The sequence below is a fragment of the Nymphaea colorata genome, chromosome 4 (assembly GCF_008831285.2).
Source record: "Nymphaea colorata isolate Beijing-Zhang1983 chromosome 4, ASM883128v2, whole genome shotgun sequence".
In the NCBI taxonomy this organism is placed as follows: Eukaryota; Viridiplantae; Streptophyta; class Magnoliopsida; order Nymphaeales; family Nymphaeaceae; genus Nymphaea; species Nymphaea colorata.
In genome coordinates, this window is record NC_045141.1 from 20,288,737 (window position 1) to 20,313,653 (window position 24,917).

Sequence of the window (24,917 nt, forward strand, 5' to 3'; positions counted from 1 at the left end):
GAAACCTAAAATACAATATTCCATCTGCCTCAATCATTTTTATGGATCACAATGTTAATCTTCTTATTTAGGTTGCCAAAAGCCCTTTTAGTGTCTTATTATCTTAATAAAATAGTGAGACTTATTTTTCACGTTACATTTTAAGCAGCAAAATAATAACTTCGTAGGGCAAATAATAGTTTTTTTATTGCTTAAACAATACAGTTTGAAAACTAATCTGATGAATGTCTTTATTTTTTCATCAATTGAAATATTACATTTTATTCCTAAGAACAAAAAAATACGAGGGGAAGAGATTGCCAAGTTAAACAATTTACTTTATTTATTATTCAATCTCAATCTGAAGCATCTAAACCACGGACCAGCGCGAGGGCGGCCGTTCGAGGTTTGACGTCATCCGATCATGGCGGTTTCCGCCTCGTAGTCCAAACGCGGGAAACGCGCCTCTTGACTACGGACACTCTGCGCGCGCGAGGATCCAAGAAGGGAAGAAATGAAAGACGGAAGCCCGAGTCTTTTCCCTCCATCGAATATGCGATCAGCGGGAGGCGATAATAAAATCTGAAATATCGACGCCAGCCGACTCGATCATCGCCGTCCATCACCGAGACGAGCGGTCCGGAATTTGTCTTGCCGTGCGCATTCAATAAAGATATAATATTCGGAAAACTTCCGAGGGAAACCGTTTGGTGGGAGGAACATTTGGACTTTGTTGTTTTCCGAGTTCGTTGAGTCGAGGGGAGGAAGAAGATGCCTAGGATCTTACGGGCTTCGACGATTTATGGCTCACGTCATGCGCTGGTGATGGGGGTGGCGGAGGAATTGACGTGAGAGAAAGAGAGGCGATCGAAAGAAGATTTGCTGTTCTCGTCTTTTGGCTCTTTTGTTGGAGCATTTTTCGACCGAAAGAGAGGAAAAGGGAAAAGGCAAGAGGAGAAGAATGGCAGCGGGAGTGTGGAGCGGCGAGAGAGTCGTTGTGTTCTTGGTGATAATTCAGGTGCTGTCTTCGATTGCATCGTCGTGGCTGCTATGGGAGGCTATGGCTCTCGTCCTTCTTGCAGTCGGCGGGCTTCTCGTCGAGATCTTCGTTGATGGGTCGGAGTTCACGCGCTTTCAGACTAGGTCGGTTTCCTTTGGTCTTCGAACTGCTTATGGGCAGCGCTTTGCTTTTGTTAGGACGACTTAGTTGAATTTCCCCCCGATTTTTGCTGTCTCTCTGATCGTGTTCCTTTATTCCTCCATTGTTAAATTGCTGGATTCTATGTCTCAACACAATTAGTTAATTCGGAAGTTTATGGTATTTTTTTCCGTAATTGCTTATTGTTTGGGCAGCTGAAAATCTGGGGTTTAATATGCTTAACTAAGTCAATTATGGTATTCCTATCGTCCCTTCAATGGACCTGAAAAAACAGGTGATTTATAAGGTTGGTCTTTTAGGACGTTAGGAAGATCTTTTGTGCATGAGCGGGAGCTTTAATGGAAAATAGAGGCAGCAGTATAATTTGAAAACCTTTGCGCTATTGTGAAAATGCATGTGTTTTTCAGTTATGTGCATATGCGGTTACATTAGTACCCAAAAGTTATGCAGGTTGCTGCACATTGCTTTAAATGCAAACGCAGTAGTTTGCTACTCCCCTACTACTCTGCATCAGGAGGTTAATTTACTAATCTAATTAGAGCTAACAGGAACTAAATGCTGCAACATGATGCTTAAATTTAAAAAACAACTAGACTAGCCTCAGTATGCCAGATGTGCGGCTAAGTCTTACTGCCAGGTACAGTTTTCTTGTGCATGATGACCGACAATAAATAGACAGACAAGTTCAACAAATTCCAAGCATCATCAGTTTCCTTGTTTGAGAAACGAGAAATAGTAGATAGAAATAAAGTTAACAAAATTCAAGCATCATGCAGTTCAACAACACAAATTTGAGTCCAAAAGTGTAGACAAAATGTAAAAAGATCATGTTTGACCACCATCATGGCTAGAGCACAGTGTTCCCTTTCAATTTAGTCATTCCAAAGCAAATAGTTTCTGGTCAAAATAGTATATTTTGAGCCATCCATGAAAAGAGGTTAAAAATTGGGGGAAATATTGTTATAACACATTTGTCATGCTTTGTAGTTATATGAAGATGTTAGACAATATCCGCTTCTAATGAAAGATCTGCTTGTAGTTACTAGAACCTAGTTCTACATCAGCTGAAAAATAAAAAAGAGAATAGAGAAAAGAACGGTGAGCGCATTCTTCCTCATTGGGTTTGAGAGGAGGAGGGTCAAAAAAGGGAGGATTTTTTTTTTTTTTGTGAAGGGTGGGAGGGAGGGGGGTGGTGGTGGTGGGGTTTCTAGAAAGACTAATTTGCACTCAGTTCAAGCTATCAAATTGTAAAGGCATAAATCCTTTTGTTTTCAAAGATAAGATCTCATCTATTAGATAAAAGATGCCAACCGTAGCAACAAAATTCATTTGTTGTAAATGATCTTATCTGGAATCAGCAACAACATCATCATTGTCTTTTTGATGCCAAGTGCCATCAAATTATCCAACCTGTTCTTCATTGGTTTGAAAGTGCTGCAGAATGTTCATGCATTTGATAAGTTATTGACGTTGTATTTATAGGTTTGATGTTTGTTTTCATAGCAATGTTGTTTCTTTCATGTACAGACGTGGTGCTTCTTCGGGAATTCTGTTGGGAACTGTCTCAGTTCCCTTAGTCATGCTTTCACGACTGATACAATTGTCAAGTGGACTCACATCACAGGAAGTTGGATCTGAAGGTGCAATGTCTCTGGAATCTGGTGAGCATAGTGTTTTGGATTTGTAGGTATTATTGGTGTTGAGTGAGGAGATGGCTTCATGCATTCTTTGCTTTACCTGAAGCTTTTATTAGAGGATAGGTAATGTGTTGTTGTTTCTTGTAAATCTTTAGACCACAATAACATGTCTGGAAATCCAACCTGAACAAAGCCTTTCTTTCTGTCTTTTCATGGATCACATCAGTAATGAACTTGTATGACCTTCTTAGGTTATGTTTGTCTCATTGTATCTTCTGGCATCCTTTTTCTCATTCACATGATTGCTGTGTTATGTGTATAAGGTGTGGATGTAATACAGCGACAGTATGTCTTAATGATCAGTTGATCACATGTAACAATCATCATGTGCATGCTGGCTGGGTGTTGCTTATATACACACATATTACCATATAAATCTTTTATATGAGCCTGAACAAAAATTACATGACACTGTAAGCAAAGGAGTGTTGGACAAAGAATCAGGCACACATGCTCAAAAACATATACATGCATACAAGGACTCATAGATGATAGCTTTGCGGACATGCATATGCGTCCTAGGTTTCTTTTGATATTCTTAATATGCAGCTATTTTCATTATCTCTCAGCAATTGACATTATGTATTTTTGTGACAGAGCTTGCGTATCTCAACATCCAATACTGGTCTGCATCTGTTGGTGGCTTGGTTGTTCTCATATTCCTTTCTTCACTTTTATCTAGCCAGAAAGGAAGCAAAAAACTGTGGGATTTGCGATACGCACTATTTAGTGTATTCTATTTTGTGTTGTGTGCTACATTTTGCTGCTTATCTCTTGCAGCAAGATTTCATAGCAGTAAGTTTTGAGCTGCTCTATCATTGTCCGTCTTTTCAGTACAAACAACAGGCTTCTGCCTGCTGTTATCTATTAAATTCTGGACACTGCATTTATTTGGTACATTACAAGATCTTAAGATTTCTTTGAAGATTTTTGAAACTTAGGTAGCAATTTTGTTGCTTTTCCTTTCACTTTCCACGTGGCAGATTCCTAATCATTGAATAGTTGTGATGTTAATACAACCAAAGCAAAAGTTTTATGATTTTGCTAATGCTGTTGCTTTTCCAATCAGGATACTGTACAGTTGGAAAGGCATCCTGGATCTTTGTTCATGGATTGGCAGCAGTTGGACTTGTCAAACATATTCTTGTCACTTTTCCGTTATGTGCCTCCATAGGTGGGTTCCCTTTCATGTTACAATAAATGGAATATCTAAAATCTATTTGTTCAAAGGTTAGCTTCAGCTGATGACTAGGCCAAATGGGGCTTCAGTCCCAACAGGATGCTTGTAACAATGTATACTCTTGAATTTTATAATAATCAACACTTTTGATTCCAGAAATTCCATCAGGTTATTTGTTTAGGAAGATATATCAGTCTCATAAATAATTCAAATGAATTTAATGAATACTGTGATGAAATCAGAAATGTGTGTTCGCCGTGGATGCCAAACATGGTATTCAGGTTCTATTCTGTTTCAGTAGAATGGAATGATCAAATAGCTGGATCTCATAGACAAATTGTTTAAGAAATAATGTGCATGATGCTTCTGATACTGATTTTTTTAGTCAAACATGCAAATCACTGGATAGGAGTACAAATGATGTGATTCCAAGATATTGTTCTTTGCCTACCAATGTATCAGAATGAGAAACGTTTGATACTTTTACGTTTGTTGGTTCTCATATTGGTGGTTCGGGGTTGTAAAGGTGTAACTTTTCCTATACTTACTGCTAACCTAGAGTTTAGTGGTGCAAGCACCTGTGGCTCAACATTTTTTATTCTGGTGGTGGGTTTTCTAGTAATCCACAGCCTAATGGTGCGGTAGCAAGGGGGTAAGAAATGTGCTGCAGTTGCTTAAATACATTCATACTGGAAAGAGAAATACTGCATGTGGTCCTTGTTGCACTGTGCATGTTTATTCACTTATGATAATCTGGTATCCCAATGCTGCAACTGGTCTATTGTTACTGCATCACATATCTTATGTGTTGGTTTATATTTGCCTCATAAATTTTTTGTCTTTACAAGATTCACATGTTTCACTGTGCAGGTGAAGCTATGCTTGCAGCAAGTGGACTTGTTCTCTATCTTTCTGATGCACTGCTGTATACGGTTGTGAAGGTAATATTCCACCTGTGGTGTTTGCTTCACTTTCTCTTGTTCTAGGTCGATGGTCATTTTGCCTATGTTCTATATGGAACACTTTCGAAAATTAAAACTTTTGTTATTCTAATTTTTGAAGGCCAATTCCCTGTCATCCTCATTTTTCCTTCATTATGGCACTAGAAGGAGCCAGGTTAACATAATTATTCAGGTGAGGTCTACTGGAATTTAATCAGTTTACTGAAATATTGAAATGTGATGGGTAAAAACTGTTTCTCTCGTGCAGGGTGCTCTCGTCAGCCTTCTTCTCTTCCCTATACTTTATAAATATGTAGTGCAAGCTTGGAGCTTCTTTTCTAGTCATACAGATGCTGATGTGCGTGACAATGCGGAGCATAAGGGATTATCTGAACGGCTTCCTAAAGCTGTTGCTTTCTATGCATTGCTTACACTTGTTCTCACTGTATTTGCTCCTGCATGGATGTATTTTGTTCACGACTTTGAGATTCACCCTATTTTGTGGTATGTGCTTCAGAAAACATATTTCTGTATACTTTTTACATGAGAACAATTGATTATAATTCCTTATTCTTTACTTGGTAGGACGTTACCTTTTCTAACCTTGTTGAAGAATGTTGTGAACATTAGAGTTTATCCATGTGCTTTATGCAGCTCACTTATTTTGGTACTGATTTTTATTTCACGTCAGCAAAATTATTTTGAAGGAACTGATACACTAGTTGTGCTAACATTTTTCTTTGTTCTACTGCATTCTCATGCCATTGTGATTTATGGTTTCATTCTAACAAATCGACAATAGAAATTGTTTGAGTGCAGATACCTCTCTTGTGATTATGACATATAAACTGTTTGAGTGTTGCTTTCTATGCTTTTGGTATCATGACTGTTAGTTTATTCAGGTTGGAATTCATTAGGAACGTTTAACCAACTTGACATGTATGGAGTAAAATTAAACTCGTCTTGGTTGAATATTTGGCTATTTTGAGTTTTTTCCTTTTTATGGTATTTCCAATCAACCCCCCTGTCTCTCTTATACATATATATATATTTTCTCATTTTCTTTTTCTAACCTTCCAAATGACTCTGAAGTTTGGATTGAATTCTGTTATCTCACTTGTACTATTGCAGTAACTCTGGTTTATGGTTCATGGCCTTTATCATTTGTCAGGCTCAGTAATATTGATTACAAACAGTTAATGTCATGCTTATGTTGTCGTTGCATTTTGTTATTTGAAGTTGAACTAAATGGAATAAAAGTATATTGTTTGTAGTTGATTTTCAGTGCTGCAAATCATGAGGAAGTTATTATAAGATTCACTTGTCATTTAATGGCTTTGGCAGGGCCTTCACTTTTGTCTTCAAATCACCAAAAAGAATATTCCTGGGGATCTATTGGCTTGTCATTATTTGTTCATCTGTCATGCGCTTCTATAAGATTTCAAGAAACAGTACAGTTGAAAGGATTCTGCTTCGAAAATACTACCATCTTGTGGCAGTTTTAATGTTTGTACCTGCTCTGTTGGTGGAGGTGATGATTTGCTTTTCCTTTTTGAGTTCTTTTTCTTAATGTATATGCAGCATGATGAATGAATAACTTTTCTTTCTGATATGTTCTATATTATAGGAGAAAATGTTTTATATACAATTCTTTTGTCTTCACAGCCAGAGTTCCTGGACCTAGCTTTCGGCGTGGCATTGGCAGTCTTCTTGACAGTAGAAATAATTCGAGTAAGTTAAGCATGAAATGCTTCAGCAATCAATTGTGTTGGTACGATGTATAGTAAAACCCTGATACAGTTTAATTTCTATCTCTTGTGCATGCTCTTGATGAATCAAGAGGTCAACTAGCTAGTGTGCCCCAACCTAAGTTGGCTGCACCCTCTTCCCCTAAATTTCCTTTTGAGCAAATGCTCTGTCTATTTATGAGTATTTGTTATAGTGTCAAATATCTCTGGCAAGTGATTAGTGTAATCCTTAGAGTCCTGGTATTTCTTGTAAACCTTGTTACATGTCTGTGTTCGATGCACTGCTTTGCAGTTCATCAGATAAAGCTGTTGTTCCATCCTTAACCTGAACTGATAATGAGAAGCTGTTGAGTTATCTTTAATTGTACTTGATTGATGCCACACTGTGTTGAATATCTTACGCTCCGTATTAACTGGTCATGTGGTCTGTGTGTGATAGCAGCATTTTTTTCCCAATGATTTCTTAGATTTAGTACTTAGACCTGTACAAATTATACGTAGTGATGAATTTGAAGTTAAACAAAACATGTAGGTACGACCTGAATATTTATCACATTTTGCGATTGAATGTTTAAAATTTTTTGGTAATTTATTCTTGCTGTTATCTTATCTTGTAAGATTTGGAGAATATGGCCCTGTGGAGACCTTGTACATAAGTTTATGAATGCATTTACAGATCATCGAGATTCAGATCTTCTAATTGTCAGGTATATATCTCTTTTTCCTCCCCAATATTCCGAGAAAGTATGCTTAGAAAGACAGAATAATATTTTTCCAATATGTCCTGATATGGGATTTTTCAGCCATTTTTCTCTATTACTTGGGTGTGCTCTTCCAAAATGGTTGTCATCTGGATTCAATAATCGCCCTCTTGCCCCATTTGCTGGAATATTAAGTCTTGGAATTGGAGACACTATGGTAAGTAACATTTTAAAATGCTTCTGTTGAAATACTGGTGCTTGGATTCTGCTTTCCAGAGGATGTCTGGTTTCTGACTGTATGTTGTAACTGCATGCTGCTCTCTCTTATTCTTGAAAGTAATACTGAGATCGGAGTTTTCTTTTTTCCCCTCCATAATTTCAAAATGCAATTGAAAGATAAAAGAGGATATGTATCTGATTTTTTCTCATTGATATAAACATTGGAATTAAAGACTTAAGTATGCATCGGAAAGTTTGATACCTTTACCAAGTTGTGCTTTTACAGAGTTCATTCCTTCTCGGATCTAGAGAATTGTTTTTTATTTTTATTCTCATTGATATGAAATACTTGAGCTAAAAGCTTGAGCACGCATCAAAAGTTTTTTTCTTTTACCAAATTATGCCTTTAGAGGTTTTTCTATTTTGGATTTAAAAGCTTGATCCCAGAAATAGTCTTTTTGGTTCAGGCATCAATGGTAGGCCACAAATATGGGGTCCTGAGATGGAGCAAAGCTGGAAGTAAGTGGAGTTCACAACATATTCTTTTGATCAATTAACTTGATTGATTCTCCTTATAGAGGTGCTGACTGGCAAATCCTGTTCTGACTGGTATGCCTGTTCCAGAGAAAACCATCGAGGGGACTGCAGCTGGTATCACATCCGTTCTACTTGCCTGTTCTGTTCTTCTTCCACTGCTAGCCTCAACAGGCTATTTCCTGTCTCAGGTCTCTTTCTCTCTCTCTGTGTCTCTGTCTCTCTGTGTGTGTGTGTGTGTGTTTGAAGAAAATTTTACTTGAACGACTTTGATCATGCACTCATTATATATAAACGGAGGGGTACATCTCATGTTTTATCACTTGGCTGATAATGAGCCAAACAAACTGAAAGGATAGTGCTGAAGCTTGGGGTTAGTTTCTGTTTCCTAATGAGCCCAAGTTAAAATAAATGAGCGTGAACTTGGTAACTTTCCTTTTCAGAAAAGAATTTCTGGAAATAATAGGGTTTAGATTTCTGACGTATTGCCTTTAGTTCCAACTGGTTCATTTCGAAAGCTATGTGGCAAGTAACAAAATGGGGAGCGAAAACTTATTTCTTGAGTCCAAGCATGTCTATAGGTTGATGATACGGAATGCAGGTATATGGATTACTGACAAATGAACTGAATATTATTTGAACAATGAATGTGCCGTTCCAATTCCATCTCTACATGTTACGATCCATTTAGGGATCGTGTGGGGCAGTAGGAGTTTGTTTCCACTATGTTTTGTTATTTGACATTTCCAGTATCAATCTGATTTCAGTAAGAGTCGGTTCAGTGTGGACCCGTATTTACTTGTACTTAAGCTTGAGATTTGCCCTAATTAATCATGCTTTTGGATTGTCTCTCTCTCTCTCTTGTTCTCTCCTCTCCCCTCCTCCCTCTCGCACGCCCTTGTTAGCTGGCGGCTAACACTACAATAGCAGCTTGCAAGAGCAAGAGCAAGAGCAAGAGCATGTATTAGTCTGCACAGTTGCAACTGTTGTTATGAACACCAGTTAAATTTATGCACCGTGGTTGTGAATGTTGATTACATGATAAATACTTGTGCTTCATCAGATCTATCATTTCAAGGTATAGATGACCTACAAGCAGTTGCTTTTAGCCGAATAAATCTTCTACCTCCTGACAAAAATACAATTAAGTGTGAACAGTGTGAATGTTGAGCCAAGGTCAATCAACAACTTTATTGGTAGCTTGCAATTTATTTTTGACAACCGATTGTCGTCAGAAAGTGGCAATCTGAAGCCGCGGTTTTTCGTTTTTAATTATTCTGTGCATTCCTGAAAATGGCTATTCCATTGAGACACCTGACAACCTTTATGTGCATATGCATGCATGTCTGCGCTGACATTATCATCTTTTTTTTCTTGTGATTTTTGCAGCATTGGCTATCACTAATGATAGCAGTCAGCTTGAGTGGTTTGTTGGAAGCATATACTGCACAGCTCGACAATGCTTTCATTCCACTTGTATTCTACAGTCTTCTTTGCGTGACTTAATTCTCCGTCATTGTTGACCAACCTGCAAGGGATCGATGCAACGATGTCTGCAGCCAATCATTCAATTTTCTAATTTTTGTGATCAATTTGCTTCTAATTTTTCATTCTATACTTGTATATCTTTTTTGGAGTATAAGTTGTAAATACAAAGCGAACTGAGTAGTTAGATTCAGCTTGCTGGGATATCACCAGAGCAGCCAGTTGTGTAAAAATGATACAGTTCACTTGGTAGGTGAGTAGAGCTTTTCTATAGTAACGTTCTTTGTATATGAGAGCGCTGTAAATTCTCAGAGTTTGCCGGTTGAGTCTGCAATTCAAGCATTCTCCTCCCAAGATGTCTGGAACGTTTTTTGGCATTTTGAAAATGTGGAAACCAATGTCCAATTTATTGAGGATGCTTTTATTATTGTTATTATTTATTATTATGATATATTTGGAGGTGGATGTGAGAGTTTAGTCCTCTTGTGAGTAATTTTCAAGGGCGTATAAGAAGACTCAGCTAAAGGAAGCTCACATGGACCTGAACCTGGTCGGTGGTCGTCATTAACCCAAGTGGGTCGCAACCACTGAAAGCCAGACAAGAATTCGACTGTATCAAACCGAAACGGTAGTTTTTAGTTTTCCGACTGAGAAATAATTAGAATCTGATCTAAGATACATGTGCATTCCCGAGAAGATTCAAGATATTTGTTGGACTTTTTCATTTATAAAGGCCAATGCAGATCGATGCAGGCTGACTCTGGTATCACTGGACCAAAGACGTGGACTTAACCTGAAAATAACGATATCTTTAGCGAACATTTAGATCGATATTTCGTGACTTTAATCAACCAGTCCCTTTTTTATACTAGTCCTGCCGGTCCCTGTATCTTCGGTAAATCTCCCTCTTCTCTTTTACGATATATTTTAATAGATGTGATTTTTACGTTAAAACCATTTTACATTTATAAAATATTTAAATTTCATATAAGATATTTAAATTTAGTATTTTAATTTTTTGGTGTCTAAAATGCGTCTTATATGTCTGCAACTTTCGTTTCTTTATGTCAATTCTATGCTTTTGAAGATGACAATACTATGTGGGTACTATACGTGCAATTGTTTTCTTTAAAAGTGTAGTCAAATCAAGGCAGACTCAACACACTCTCACCCTCTCTCTCCCTTTTTTTTCTCTTCCTTTATATATATATATATATATAGTAAAAACCAGACTATTTCGGTAAAAGCAAAAACTAGACTTAGTAAATTTAATTACTAAAATATTTATTTCACAATCTAATCTTAGAGATATAATCTAAAGAGTGATTTGGTGAGATATATATATTAAGTTGGTTGTTCTTTTACTTAAATAATGTTTTTTTAAAAATAAAAAATAAATTACTCTTATAACGTCAAAATTTTGTTAGTAGAACGATCAATTTTTATTTTATAAAAGTGACTTAAACTAAAGCATGATTTATATTAAATTAATATTTATAAAAGTATTAGAAAGTACACATTTTGTTTTAAACACTTCTTAACACAAATTTAAGAAGTCTGGTTTTCACCTCTTACATAGGTGATTGTGAATATATATATAAAATTACGATGATTGTGAATAAGCCAGCAACCACGATTAAGTAAAGTTAAAGCTGAAAAAGGGGAGGAGCTCATTAAAAAAAATCGACACCATCGAGAGGATCCGCTTACAAAGTGAATCGGTTCCAAAAGAGAGGGTTGAAACCGAATCGTACCCTTTTCTTTTCGGGTCAATCCGAAAACATTTCTTTTCCATTTAAAACATTTCGAAATGTATTTAAAAGGATTAAACCGGATCGGTTCCGAATACAATTAGTGCGAGCTATCATCATCCACAGATGAGTACAACGACATAGCTCAACTGGGATAAGGAATCAGTACCATTAAGACCCGATCCGTTATCTAAGAAATAAGCAGAGATTTGTGAGTGGAAACACTTTATCGGGATCCGGAGACAAAAGCGGATCTGTGTCGGGGAAGGGTGGGATGGACTCAACCCGAAGAGGACAAAATGATTCGAAAGCCATTTCCAAAGCAACCTCCATAATTGGAGAAAGAGAATCTTCCTGCCTGGCAGTGTCCCCACATTCTACCCTCTTTTTCTAAATCTTCATTCTTAAACCCTAACAAACACACACACAAGTTCACACGCACGCGCATACACACACATAATCCATATATATAGACAAATATATGTGTTTGGCATAAAATCAACCAATATGAGGTCACATAAATGTGTTTGATGATGGCTGCCTTTTGAAAATCCGACCTTATAGATGAGGTTAGAGTACTAAAATCACGCTAGAATTAAATAGATAGATGTCATATATACTCTATTTAGATCGTGACACAGCTCAAAACCTTAGAGACAAGGAGAACGAGAGGTTTTTGGGTCTTTTGTGAACGGTATGTTGTTAACTTCCTGCTCATCCAACAACTCATTTTCTAAGTTTATGGAGTGTTGAGTTTGATTCATTTATTCCCCTATAAATGATTTGCCAACAAGTTAAATAGAAAAGTAACGATCTTTTAATCCCAATACATACATAAGAAGCAATCATATTCCATGATAGTTAACTTTTGTATATAGATCGTTTTTCGCAGTCCAGTAGCAGTTTAATTCAATTTCGATTTGATAGAAAACTGCGAGGGAAATGAAGAAGTATTATTTTAATTTTAAATAGTTGTTGTAATGGGATGTTTCTAGAGCAAATTGATGGGATACCATCATTTTATTTGATTTTTTGCACTCTCTCTAAAAGCATATCATTAGTGTATTGATATTTCTATTCATCTGAATTTGCACCAACATCAAGAGACTCATAGTTGCATTTCATAATCATAGAACTTCGTGGTGAGCAACCTCGCTCGCAGGAATTGTATATGATTTTGGTTCTCGTGCAAACAAATGGCTCCCGTGGAGCTCGATCAGTGTCCTTTGCTTGTATGAAAGTTAACAATTGTGATATATATATATATATATATCTTGATGTAATGCAATAGATGGACATGATTAAACACACTGATCGATGCAATACATCAGGATTGGGCTGTTAGTGGCTGGAGGATTTTGTTTTTGTCTGGGACAAAATTAGTTTTATAATGAAACTAAATTTCCAAGTATCTTTTCCTCCTTAAGATCAACAATGTAATAATAGAAAGGATACTTGAAAAGAAAAAAAAACGTTAGATGAGAGAAGGGACAAGAAAACCAGCTGTAACAGTGAGAACGGCTATAACCTCAATGAGATTGATACAAAAGATGGAGCAGGGTTTGAAGAAAGCAATTTTCTGTTTCAAACTTTTGTGACATTATTTTTTTTATTGTAAAAAGGAAAACATAGATATACAAGTTGAAGCACACCTGAAGCGTTATTATGAAGCATTGAAATTAGACATGATACCTAGGGGAGTGGGCAGTGGTAGAGCCAGAAAAATTCACTGGTGGGGCACATCTTTAGAAACATTTATATCTGAAGAGGCACTTATATGTGTATACAAATAAATATTAAATTTATCAATATAAAAGTAAATGAATTTTAAAGAACTGGAGTGGGCAATTGTCCACCCTGTCCTACATGTAGCTACGCCACTGGGAGTGCGAGGAAGGATGAGGGCTTTGGCTCTCACGTGGCAGAATACTCCTCATGCTCACAAGGAAAAGTGAGACCTGTTTCATGTGCACACCGATTTTTTTTAACCATTCAATCTCTCACGCAAGATGTTCAACAAGTCGAGCCAACTTGAACACGACTTGAATTTGACCAGTTAAACTCAAGATTGAGCTCGAGCTCGACTCATTTAATTAAACGAGTTCACTGTTTTAACGAGTTGAGCTCAAGCAAAGTAAGCTCGACCTGGCTGAACTTGATTAAGCTTGTAGAAGAAAAGAAAAAAAGAAAAGTAAAAAGCGTGGTGAAAACTTGCCTCAATTGGCTTTCTTTAATGCCTGAAACTTGGACGTTGAACATTTGGATATGATCAACCCCACTAACATTAAAAGTACTTTTCTAGTAACCGGCTCGGCAGCTTGATCTGAGCCAGTAGACATAACCTCAACTCAAGCTTAACTAAGCTGAGTCGGGCTTCTTTAGCTCCAGCCAAGTCAAACCGAGCTGGAGCTAATCAACTCGAGCTCAATTCAAGCTCAAGCTGATCCCAAGGTGTAGGTTATGGCACTCGAGCCGAGTTTGAGCTGGCTTGGCTCAGTTCAGTCCAGCTCATGGATGTCTTTACTCTTAAGCATGGAATTCAACACAAGCATGAAGCTAGCTGCAAGCCGGCTGAAATAATTTTCTCTCTCTCTCTCTCTCTATATATATATATATATATATATATATATATATATATATATATATATATATATATATATATATAAAGAGAATGCGGATGGTCACATGTGAAACAGAAAGCAAATCTCTCAAGAACAGTTTGAAGTTCGTATTATTATTATTATCTTTTGCCCTCATCAGAAGGACGCGTCCTGTTCGTTCCGCCCTTGCAAAGCCATATCATGGTCAGATGTGACCTGACACCTCTCAACCGTTGTGCACGACATTTATGTTCTCAAATTTAAGGGACAGATCGGAGAAGTGCGCATTTTAAGAGAAAAAAAAGTTGGATACTGTTTGAATTTTGTTCTACCAGATGACCCATTGTCGCCAGGTAGATTCCACAATGTGTGATGACGTTTACCATTATGTAAAAAAGAGGATTTGATATCCTCAGTATGGTGGTGGAAAATGTCTGGGAGAGAGCTTCTCCAGACTCTTTCTACCATAACTTTCTCTCCACTCCACTCGGTGTTTGTTTGATTGCAAACAAACAAAGAATTTTACCATGATGTAAAAAAGAGGACTTGATATCCTTAGTTTATGACCAAAATCTCGTATATGAGGTTAAATGGGAGCGAGTGTGACTTTAAATATCAGGATCTGAGATTTTCAATAATCTTAAATCACATAGGATCTCAGATTGTAAGCTACCAACGGCTCATTCAATGAATATCCAGTTAAATAATAAAAATAAATAATTTTAGATCAGTTGTAAACTTAAATGGCGGATATCGCTATAAATTTAAAAATTAAGTTCAGATTTCAAATTCATATTTGGATGTAGCATATACTTTTTTTTTTTTAAAAAAAATTTCCATTCAAATCCAAATAAGTGAGCATCCGATAAACGGGTTATGGTCACAGGCAGATCAGATTCGAATATGACTCGGAAACAATTTATGAAATCAAACAAGTCCTGGCTCATAGATTCCTCCCTAATTAATTGTCTCGATGAAATATAATACACTCTTCCCCCTCCTCATTTTTAGTACGTAAGTACGAGACCTAAAATGGTTTGGCTTGCACGTCAAGTCACAGCCATCAAATGGGGAAACTAGGGTTTTCGCTCCATCTAATGCCGCTTTCAGTACATGCTAAACTTGGTTGTGTGTTTCAAAAGCGTTTGGGTTGGATTGCATTTTCTTTGAATTTATCTATGCAGATGCAGGTGGCATGAATTCCTTATCGAATCTGTTACTTATATTTTTATTGTGGTATATAGATCAGTTCATTTAAATCATCTAGTTTAGACTGATATGCAAGTATATCTAAACACCTTTCGTTGAAGGTGTGAGATTTCTTCTATCGATCTCAATTCGATTCAGTCGGTTTTCTTCCGATTTTGACAACAGTGAGAGGCTTGGAAAACGGTAAACGGCTGTGTATTGAGAACCCAGTAAACTGCACTTCACAAATGAGGTCTAGTTGGGTCCAACGGCAGCAAAATTCAATGTCGGTAAATTTCCAAGTCTCACCCGGCATTCAATGCAGGGAAGACTGAAACGGTCCAAAAGAAAGGAAGCATTCGAGTGCCACATCAATCATCCTTTACTCTTTTAACTCTTTTAGCTTTTGCTTTCTAAATTGTCAGCTCAAGACAGGAACAGCAGAGGCGGCAGCAGCAGAATCACAGCCCTCAGGATATTCAACCGGCAGTCAAAAAGAGGAAAATATGTGATCGCCCGGGCTTTATTAAATAATCGGAAAAGGGAAGAAGAAGAAATCGGGGGAAGATCAGAACTCTCTCTCTCTATCATTTGCTGGGGAGCAAGGTATCATCTCTCCTTCTCTGCCCAGGATTATGCTATTATTTATTGCTACCCGACAGTGGTAGTAGCAGCGGCAGTCTTATGCTTGTTCTCATCCTTTTCTCTGCTTCCTCACTTTATTTACTGCAGCCTTACAAAGTACCCTGTTCGCAACAATCCGTCTTTCATGTCCGATTCACTTGCTCTAGGCAGGTGAAGGTAGGGGTTAGATGAGGGTGGCGTCTTTCATGTCCGATTCACTTGCTCTAGGCAGGTGAAGGTAGGGGTTAGATGAGGGTGGCGTTTGGAAAATGATTGCATTGTTGGTATGAGTTGGATTGGGTCGTTTGGCGTCACAATGAGCTGTGTTTAGCAAGTGGATGTTTCTTTTTCTTCTTGTGCCGGGAATGTGGGTGAGGGAGTAGACATATGGGATCTTTTGGTGTTCGGATGCCTAAAATATTGCTAAGGTTTATTTATTTACTTGTTTGCTTTTTGATTGTGCCAGAAGTGCCTTGGTTCCTCTTTTCCTGTAAAAAGGAAGAGTTTGTTCAGGCCAGGGATTTGGTAGGGTTTATCAAGTTCGGTTCTGCATAATGCGACAACTGAGGATCTTAGGTTTCAGAGCTACTGTTCGCTCACTTGATTGGTGCGTTCGCTCACTTGATTGGTGCGTATGGTTGAAAGTACCTGCTTGAAGCTCTTTGAGATTTTTTCCAATGACACGAAGGTGTAGTTGAGTTTGCCACGAATTTTTAGCAGAAAATTTTCAAGCTGGGTTTGAGATAGAATCGTGATAGCTGTAGATGGTGTTGAGCTCTTGAAAAGGAGAAAAACAGATGGAGGAGATACATGCTTCTTCAGATCATTACAGATCATCATCTTCATCGGCTAGTAGTCCTCCTAGCAGAGTGCCTTCCTCTTTCATCTATGTCCGCAAACCCGCCTCTTTCAGGCAACCAATCTCTTTTGAAGATTCCCCTGAGTGGGATGATGCAGAAATCGATCAACCAGAGGAGACTACTGACTCAATCAATATAGTCACGGCATCTCCGTCACTCTCAAAGATGAACAGTGGGTCCATACAGTCTCCTCCATTGCAGGATAATGCCATTGTGCCAAGAAAGGTAGCAGGCGCTTCACTTGTGTGGAAGGATCTCACTGTGACTGAAAAAGGGAAGAGGAAATACTCTGAACAAGTTGTTAAGAGTTCCACCGGGTATGCACTTCCAGGAACACTAACGGTTATCATGGGACCTGCAAAATCTGGAAAATCGACTCTTTTGAGGGCAATCGCAGGTCCAATTCCACATCAAATTTAAATCTTTTGGTTCATTTCGAAATGCTTCATGTGGTGTAAACACTTGGTTTGCATTGAATATTACACTCTCTAAATCTTGTTTTTGACATCTTAAATGTTGATCTAGGGAGATTACCAAGATCAGCAAAAGTATATGGGGAAGTGCTGGTAAATGGACGTAAAACAAGATTGCAGTACGGAACATACGTAAGTACTAGTCTTTCCAGTAGTCCAGTGGATTTAGTTGTTGATTTCAGCGTTAAAAGAGGATTCTTTTGATAAAATTCATTTTTTTGACGTGTTCCAAGAGTGTTAATTGACCACATGGAAATTACCCTTCGACGCATTCACCCTCTTACGGGTAACCATGACAGATAGGCAGTTCGGGACATACGTAAGTACTAGTCTTTCCAGTAGTCCAGTGGATTTAATTGTTGATTTCAGCGTTAAAAGAGGATTTTTTTGATAAAATTCAGTGTTGCTTGTTTTAAAGGTCCCTTAATTGACCACATGGAAATTACCCTTCGATGCATTCACCCTCTTACGGGTAATCATGACAGATAGGCAGTACAGGACATACGTAAGTAGTCTTTCCAGTAGTCGAGTGGATTTAGTTGTTGATTTCTGCGTTAAAAGAGGATTTTTTTGATAAAATTCAATTTTTTGACGTGTTCCAAAAGTGTTGCTTGTTTTAAAGGTCTCTTAATTGACCACATGGAAATTACCCCTCCGATGCATTCACCCTGTTACGGGTAATCATGACAGATAGGCAAAAGGAAAAGCTTATGCACTACTGCTGCCGGTTGACATGCTCCTGATATTCACATGAGTGTCATGCAGAAGAAGGGTTCCTGTATGCTGTTGTGGAATGTTTTATTCCTTTTTGCTTTACAGGAAGCCTCATAGGATGCTGACTTTGCTGGCAATGGTATTAGTTCAATAGAATTTTTTTACGGCTGAACTAATGTTTTTTCCCTACCCCAACCCCACTATATGCTTTGAGATTCAGGCACAGGCAGACCAAACCAAAGAGCAGGTTATACCGAAGTTGCATTCCTGATGAAGCTATCTTCAATATAAATTTTAAACTCAAAAGTGCGGGAACTAATTGGGTATATGTAACTTATAATTGATTTAGGTGTTTTACTAGCCAGTCACATACCATGTCATTCCTTTGCCTTGATTCTCTTCATATGTCCACTTGAAGCCTCTGCAGAAAAATATGCCTAGTTACATCTGGAAGGTTTTGGTGCTGAATGATATGCAGAGTACAGTCTCGTGCTTTCTTCTTATCATAACATGGCTGACCTTTGTTGTGCTTTTGCTAACCTCAGTACGTAGATGTGAATCAGTGAATGCTATTTAGGATTTTATGACATGGCATTATGGTCTATCTCCTTACGTTCCAGATTATTTGAACTCTTGACCCTAGCAAGCATTGCTGTATGTGTTCTTTTGTGGCAGGGTTATGTTGAGAGAGAAGATGCTTTGATAGGATCCTTAACTGTCCGAGAAATGCTGTATTATTCTGCATTGCTGCAGCTTCCAGCTTTCTTTTCTCAAAAAAAGAATCTTGTAGAAGAAGCCATCTCAGCAATGTCATTAGGGGATTATGCTGACAAGCTCATTGGTGGCCATTGTTATATGAAGAGACTTGCAAAGGGTGAGAGAAGACGAGTGAGCATTGCTAGGGAACTCGTCATGAGGCCGCATGTACTGTTTATAGATGAGCCCCTTTATCATCTCGACAGGTTGTTAGGCTTTCTAGCATTCTTTGCCAACTTATTAACTTATGGGCCAACAAATCAGCAAGTTCCAATTTGTTTTAATTTTCACCAATTATTACTGAAATTTATCTTGATTTTCCTTTTTCAGTGTATCAGCACTGCTTATGATGGTAACCTTAAAGAAACTGGCTAGCTCAGGGTGCACAATTTTGTTCAGCATGTACCAAAGCAGTACCGAAGTATTTGGGTTGTTTGACAGAATTTGTCTTCTATCAAATGGAAACACATTATTTTTTGGTGAAACATTGGCATGCTTGCAGGTTTAAATCAGATGAATCCACTTCTTTTCAGTTTTTCTCATAAGGTCACTCAATCTAGATCTTACTTTAGCGGCAGTTTCAAATTTCTTGAGGAAAAAGCTTTTTATGGTCTGCCTTATTTTTTCCATGATAATTTGGAATATTATTCGTGTTTGAATAATTTATTGCATGTGGAAATGACTGTAGCTTCTTGCTAAAATGCAGCATTTCTCGAATGCTGGGTTTCCTTGTCCCATTATGCAAAGTCCCTCTGATCATTTTCTACGTGCTATAAACACTGATTTCGACAGGATTATAGCAATGTGCAAAACGTGGCAGGTAATTGTTGGCCAGCTGAATTGCCTGGATTCATTTGCGTACGGAAAATTTTTCCTTTAGTAAGTACATATGTAGATGATATATATCTGAATTCTGAAAATATGGTGTCAAATTTTGCAGGATGATCATGGGGAATTTTCATCAGTTAATATGGACACTGCAGTTGCAATCAGAACTCTTGAAGCTACTTATAAAACTTCAAATGATGCTGCTGCGGTCGAAACTATGATCCTTAAGTTGACAGAGAAGGTTTGATAGTCATTTTGTCACATTTAGCTAATAGTTTTCTTGATGGCTTATCCATCATTTGTCATCAATTTATAATGCAAGAGCTTTATTTGTTGCTTCTGTTCAAGATGCCAAGTCCTTATTTGATTAGGATTATAGTTGCCAAATAGGGCAAGTATAGTTGACTAAATTACCTATTTGGTTGTGGAAAATCACTTAGTGTCTTGGGTACCCTGGGCGGAATAGTCTTAAGAGCAGTGTTTCTGTCCTGTGGATGATAAAGGCATCTGTTTTTATCGTACACTCTTAAGAAACTATCCTTTAAGATGTCTTGAGAAATTCGTAACTGTACAAGCACATATTTCTATTGACTAGCAACTTTTTTGGATCTACAATTAGTGAGTAACATGCTTGTTCATTCTTACATGTGGATTGCATGAGTTCTTGATTTCTGGTCCAATGGTTTTTAACTTGTAAGCAATAAATTTGGTGATTTATGAATCCTTGAACTTTGATGCCATTTGATACAATTTTAGAGTTCTGATTTTCTTATGAAATAGGATGATATAATGCATCATGCTACATCTATTTTATTCTTTGTTGGCAATAGTTGCACATATTTGTTTTGACATAGAAAGGGGAAAATTGAGAATTGCACGAGGGGCTGATCGTCTAGCCTCATTTGGTTCATAACTTGGTGACCAGTTTTTGCTTCACTTTGTAACTGTGGTTGATCTACCTATTAAGATACTTGCATATGGACTTTCTTGTAGTAGTTGTCGACAATTTTGACATGTAAATACTGCAGAATAAGTGATGTGCAGATGTTCTTGAAAGCATGCTTTGAAAGTGTTACTGGCTTTCCTTCATTTTGTCCGTCAATTATGGATCTTGAATGTGTCTCGCTGTTGTGCAGAAATAGGCTTTTCTGGTTACAGTGACTTTCATATTCATGAGTTTCATTTTGTGGAGGAATAAACTGATATGTTGCACATGGGGTTGTAATTGTCTGCCTTCAATTGGAAATATTTTGAGTTTGTAAATTTGTTTGACAAATCTTGTCAGAATAATCCGTTTTGGCATGGTTCTCTTTAAGATTTATTCAGGCCTCAAATTGATAAAGATTCTGACAAATCATGGTTCAGGAGGGTCCACCACTGAAAAGTAATGGCCAAGCAAGTTCTTTCACACAGATTGCTGTTCTTACCTGGAGGTCATTGTTAGTCATGTCCCGAGAATGGAACTACTTTTGGCTTCGATTACTTCTTTGCTTATTACTCATGATTTGTATTGGTACAATATTTTCGAGACTTGGGCATTCTCTTTCATCAATTTCGGTGAGTACTATTTTATGTTTTGTATAAATAAAGCTTATAATGTCATTTGATAACTTTATCTATTGTTCAATGCCTTTGTTCTGTATGTTTTGTTGGGTTCTCTTTGTTTTTCAAGAGAAATTCAAAATCAATATTATGAGCTGTATGTTTCATCTACCACTTTTTCATTCATTTTGAAAAAAATATTTGCTTTTTCATCAGGTAGTTCCATGTAGATGTTTCGAGTTCCGTGCTTTCTATCTCTTCCATAAGTAGCCACAATATTTTAGAAATTAATGCAGTCTTTTCTCCATTGTTAGGACAACTTGTAGCCCTTGAAACCCTGTACTACTTGAGAAGTTCTAGAAGACCTATTTGTTGCGGACATTTCATCATGTAGCTGACGATTTATCTGACAAGGCTTTTGAAGTCAAATGACATGCTTGGTTTTATTTTCTAGAAGTTGTTCCATCACCAATTTGATTCTGGGGTCCCATGAAAACTACTTTTACTTTTAGCCTACTTGTATATTCTCTTGCAGAAAGGCTTCTTAGGGCTAGGAAGGTTCCTTTTACATTAGACTATGACATAGAAAACATATATTGGGAAAAAAGTGACTGCCTTAATATATAATTGTTTAAATTTAAATAAAATTTTCTTTTACATTTGTTTTTCCAAAAAAAAATGTAACCTTACATTTCAAAAGTCTATGCTTATTTTATTTATTTATGATATTTCTTGTAACTTTTTCTGCTGGGATTTTCCTGCCATTTATAGCAATTTTTTTTATTTTTATTTTATGGATATTTTGTCTTACCAATATATAGAGAAAGCTTGTATTTGCTACTGCTATTCCAGTTTATTTTATTTGGAGACTTTATATTTATGGATTTTTTATTGTGTTATGGTTGGGAACTGCCAAGGAACTTTCCAGTCCATGCCTTTAAACCTTCAGCCTAGGCAGCTTGCCAATCAATCCAAATGTAATTTCTGAATGGACCTGGGATCACCACGGGCCTGTTCTAGTCTGGTCTGGGAGGTTTGAGGGCCAAAAAGGCCCGAGTGCAACCCTCTTTGGAGAAGGCACAGCTAATGGGCAGAAATGGGGGGATTGACCTATCAAGTACTTTGGGCTAGGAAGGTTCCATATTTAGAAGTTATTATGTAATCTATGTATTAATCTGATGATTTTATTCTGAAAATAATTCCAATTGTTTTTCTGTTTGCAGGTTAGAGTTGCTGCAGTGTTTGTTTTTGTGTCCTTTACATCACTTGTGAGCATTGCTGGAGTACCAGCACAAATAAATGAAATTAAGGTATAATTATAACCAATTTCTTCTTCAGGCATAAAAGCTCCATCCACTAGAACTTTTTGTTCTTTTTTGTGAGGGAGGTATTGGATCTTTCTTTCCAATGAGTATTTCTCTGTTTCATAGGAGAAGCTGCCTTTTCAATTGATCTTCCTTTGCTAATTGGAAGCAACAAACTTTCAATGAAGGTAGGAAGAATTAACATATGTGGATGAACAAAATAACACAAACAACCCAAAGTGTACCTAAGTGTAAGAACCTTGTAACAACCCGATGATCCTGGATGGTAGATGAATATAAAAGCTGTACCATAAAATCCTTTGCGAGATGCTTCCATTGAGGTCAGTTTGTGACATAATTTGATTGGATTACCATCCAGCTAGAAAGTTAGTTAACCGTTGGAATCTGGCAAAGTGTAGAGAATTTAGTTGCAAAAACAGGTGCGTGAAAACATTTTTGAGGAGAAAAAATTCGCTTTTTTGAACACTAGTAGGTTGCGAGCTTGCTGGAAATTATCGTTTGGTTATGCAGATACTGGTGGTAGAAAATTGGTTTCTATTTATGTGGAACTTGTTGATCTGGCATGACTAGATTTTGCACCTATGTAGAGAGATCATTTTATCTATTTCATTTGTGGAGAACAAAATGGTGCCGGCTCATTTCATTATCATCTTATATGTATTGAATAATTCTTGAACAAAATCAAAATTTTTGTCATGCAGATCCACATCTATGAGCAATCTTGTGAGCATTCGGCAACAGGCGCTTTTGTTATTGCAAACCTGCTCTCCAGCATTCCCTTCTTGTTCTTGATTTCAGTCTCCTCAAGTTTGATATTCTATTTCCTCGTCGGAATGCGGAATGAATTTGGGTTGTTCATGTACTTTGTTTTGAACTTCTTCATGGCTCTCCTAGTTAATGAAGGTCTCATGATGGTTATTGCATATATTTGGCTGGAGCCACTCAAGGCCATCCTAAGTCTGTTATGTGCACAAGTAAGTTCTCCCACATGTTTAGCTTTTTGCGTAATTTATGCTCTAATAATACTAATATGACAACCCATGTCCTCGTAGGTGGTCATGATGCTTGTTGCAGGCTATTTCCGACTCAGAAGTGAATTACATGAACCAGTATGGAAGTATCCATTGTCTTACGTGGCATTCCACACATATTCCGTCCAAGTAAATAAACTTGCCTTTGCTATGTTTTATGATGATGCAAGAATGTTCTGCTGCTATTTGTGTATATATACTGTATTTTTCAATTTTATCTCTTTGTGCTGCAGGGACTTCTAGAAAATGAATATAGTGGTACGTCTTTTGCTGTAGGGCAGGTAAGGACTATTCCTAGTGTACAGGCACTTCGTGGCTCATATCCCATATCTTCTTCTCTAAATGCAAAATGGGAGAACTTGCTCTTCTTATTTCTAATGGCAGTTGCTTATCGTATCATCTTGTTCATTTTACTTCGCCTGCGTGTGCGGGGGAGGATAGTTGCTTGTAAATTTCATATGCCTCACAGTATAATAAAAAAAGCAAGGTGAATAAATGTGTGTTTTTTGCTAATATTTCCACTGCTTTCTCGTTTCTGTTTGTACTTAACCACATTGTGTAATTGGCGTTCCATCTCCTGGTATCTGGTTTCCGGCTTTTTCTTTCTGCATAAATCGTGCAAAATTTCATGCTGGGAATGTGAGCATCTTGTACTCTCCGATAACGAAGGATAAGCAAGGGAATTGAAGATTCCATATCCGTGTCATATTAATATCTTTTGACAAGATTCCAAGCATGGCGCTCTCCCTTAGTACGCAGGAAAGACGTTTTAGGTTGGAGAGAGAGAATTATTATACTGGGTCTTTAATCCATAGTCATCATATGTTAGAAAACATCACTGGAGTTGACATATTAATTATGTCCGTGTTTGTAGCACCCCAAACTTCAAATTCTGGAATCAAGCTGGAGCATGTGCCCGTTGAGTCAGTTTTTTTTGGTCGTCTGCAGCTATTGTGAATGTATATGCCTGGGAGTGGGAGATCAGAAACCTTTCAGGTGCGTTAACTCCCTCCTAGTTTCTTTAGGTAACTCGTGACTTCAAAAGTGCTGTGTGTGTGTGTGGGGGAGAAAACCTAGAGAGCAGAAGCCGTGAGCGGCTACATGGCTTGAATTGCATGCCTTCCTTTAGAGCCACATGCCAAGAAAGAAGTGTGGTTGAGAAGTACAAACCAAAGAACGCTGAGAACATATTCCCCGTTCTCACGCTAATTCCTTGTCATGGAAATCAGGGGGATCAACTATAGCTGTTTATTTCACCGCTTGCAATCATGGCAACTCTTCCTACAAGTTTGGGAAAAAGGCCTTTTGAATTGTGTTGCAAGGTTTCAAAACATTTCAGAAGGTGCTCTGTAAGTGGTACGTTCATTCTTAGGCTTTTCCTTTGATTGCGCACTTGTCTATGCTTTCATGGGAATCTTGTACCGTTTTACGTTTTCAATCCATTTTTTTTCTTTTCCTTAACTATGTCAAAATTAGGCCTGGGTGTCGGGCCGTCGTGGCGCTGGGCCGGCCTGGTTGGGCCCGGGCTTGGGCCCGATTACCCGGCCCGATAACCAAACCGGGCCAGGCCCGGGCGGGAAGG

At 37.7% G+C, this 24,917-nt stretch overlaps 2 protein-coding genes across 2 annotated transcripts; both read left to right on the top strand.

The window, feature by feature from the left end:
- The first annotated feature begins 461 nt into the window (after window positions 1-461).
- LOC116253640 (dolichol kinase EVAN) lies at window positions 462-10,079 on the top strand. Its single transcript, XM_031628573.2, has 14 exons — window positions 462-1,122; window positions 2,666-2,799; window positions 3,433-3,630; window positions 3,905-4,009; window positions 4,886-4,956; window positions 5,078-5,149; window positions 5,225-5,460; window positions 6,301-6,487; window positions 6,622-6,687; window positions 7,323-7,411; window positions 7,508-7,622; window positions 8,092-8,143; window positions 8,249-8,349; window positions 9,548-10,079. Exons 1-14 carry the CDS (start codon window positions 941-943, stop codon window positions 9,662-9,664), a joined length of 1,725 nt encoding a protein of 574 aa, XP_031484433.1. The 5' UTR covers window positions 462-940; the 3' UTR covers window positions 9,665-10,079.
- A 5,008-nt stretch (window positions 10,080-15,087) lies between these two features.
- On the top strand, window positions 15,088-23,850 carry LOC116252861 (ABC transporter G family member 3). The gene is made up of 13 exons (XM_031627460.2): window positions 15,088-15,788; window positions 16,273-16,434; window positions 16,527-17,063; window positions 17,192-17,271; window positions 18,529-18,815; window positions 18,940-19,111; window positions 19,316-19,429; window positions 19,550-19,678; window positions 20,803-20,994; window positions 22,203-22,289; window positions 23,006-23,278; window positions 23,357-23,464; window positions 23,569-23,850. The coding sequence occupies exons 3-13, from the start codon at window positions 16,604-16,606 to the stop codon at window positions 23,824-23,826; spliced, it is 2,160 nt and encodes a 719-aa protein (XP_031483320.1). The 5' UTR covers window positions 15,088-15,788; window positions 16,273-16,434; window positions 16,527-16,603; the 3' UTR covers window positions 23,827-23,850.
- The last annotated feature ends 1,067 nt before the right edge of the window (window positions 23,851-24,917 follow it).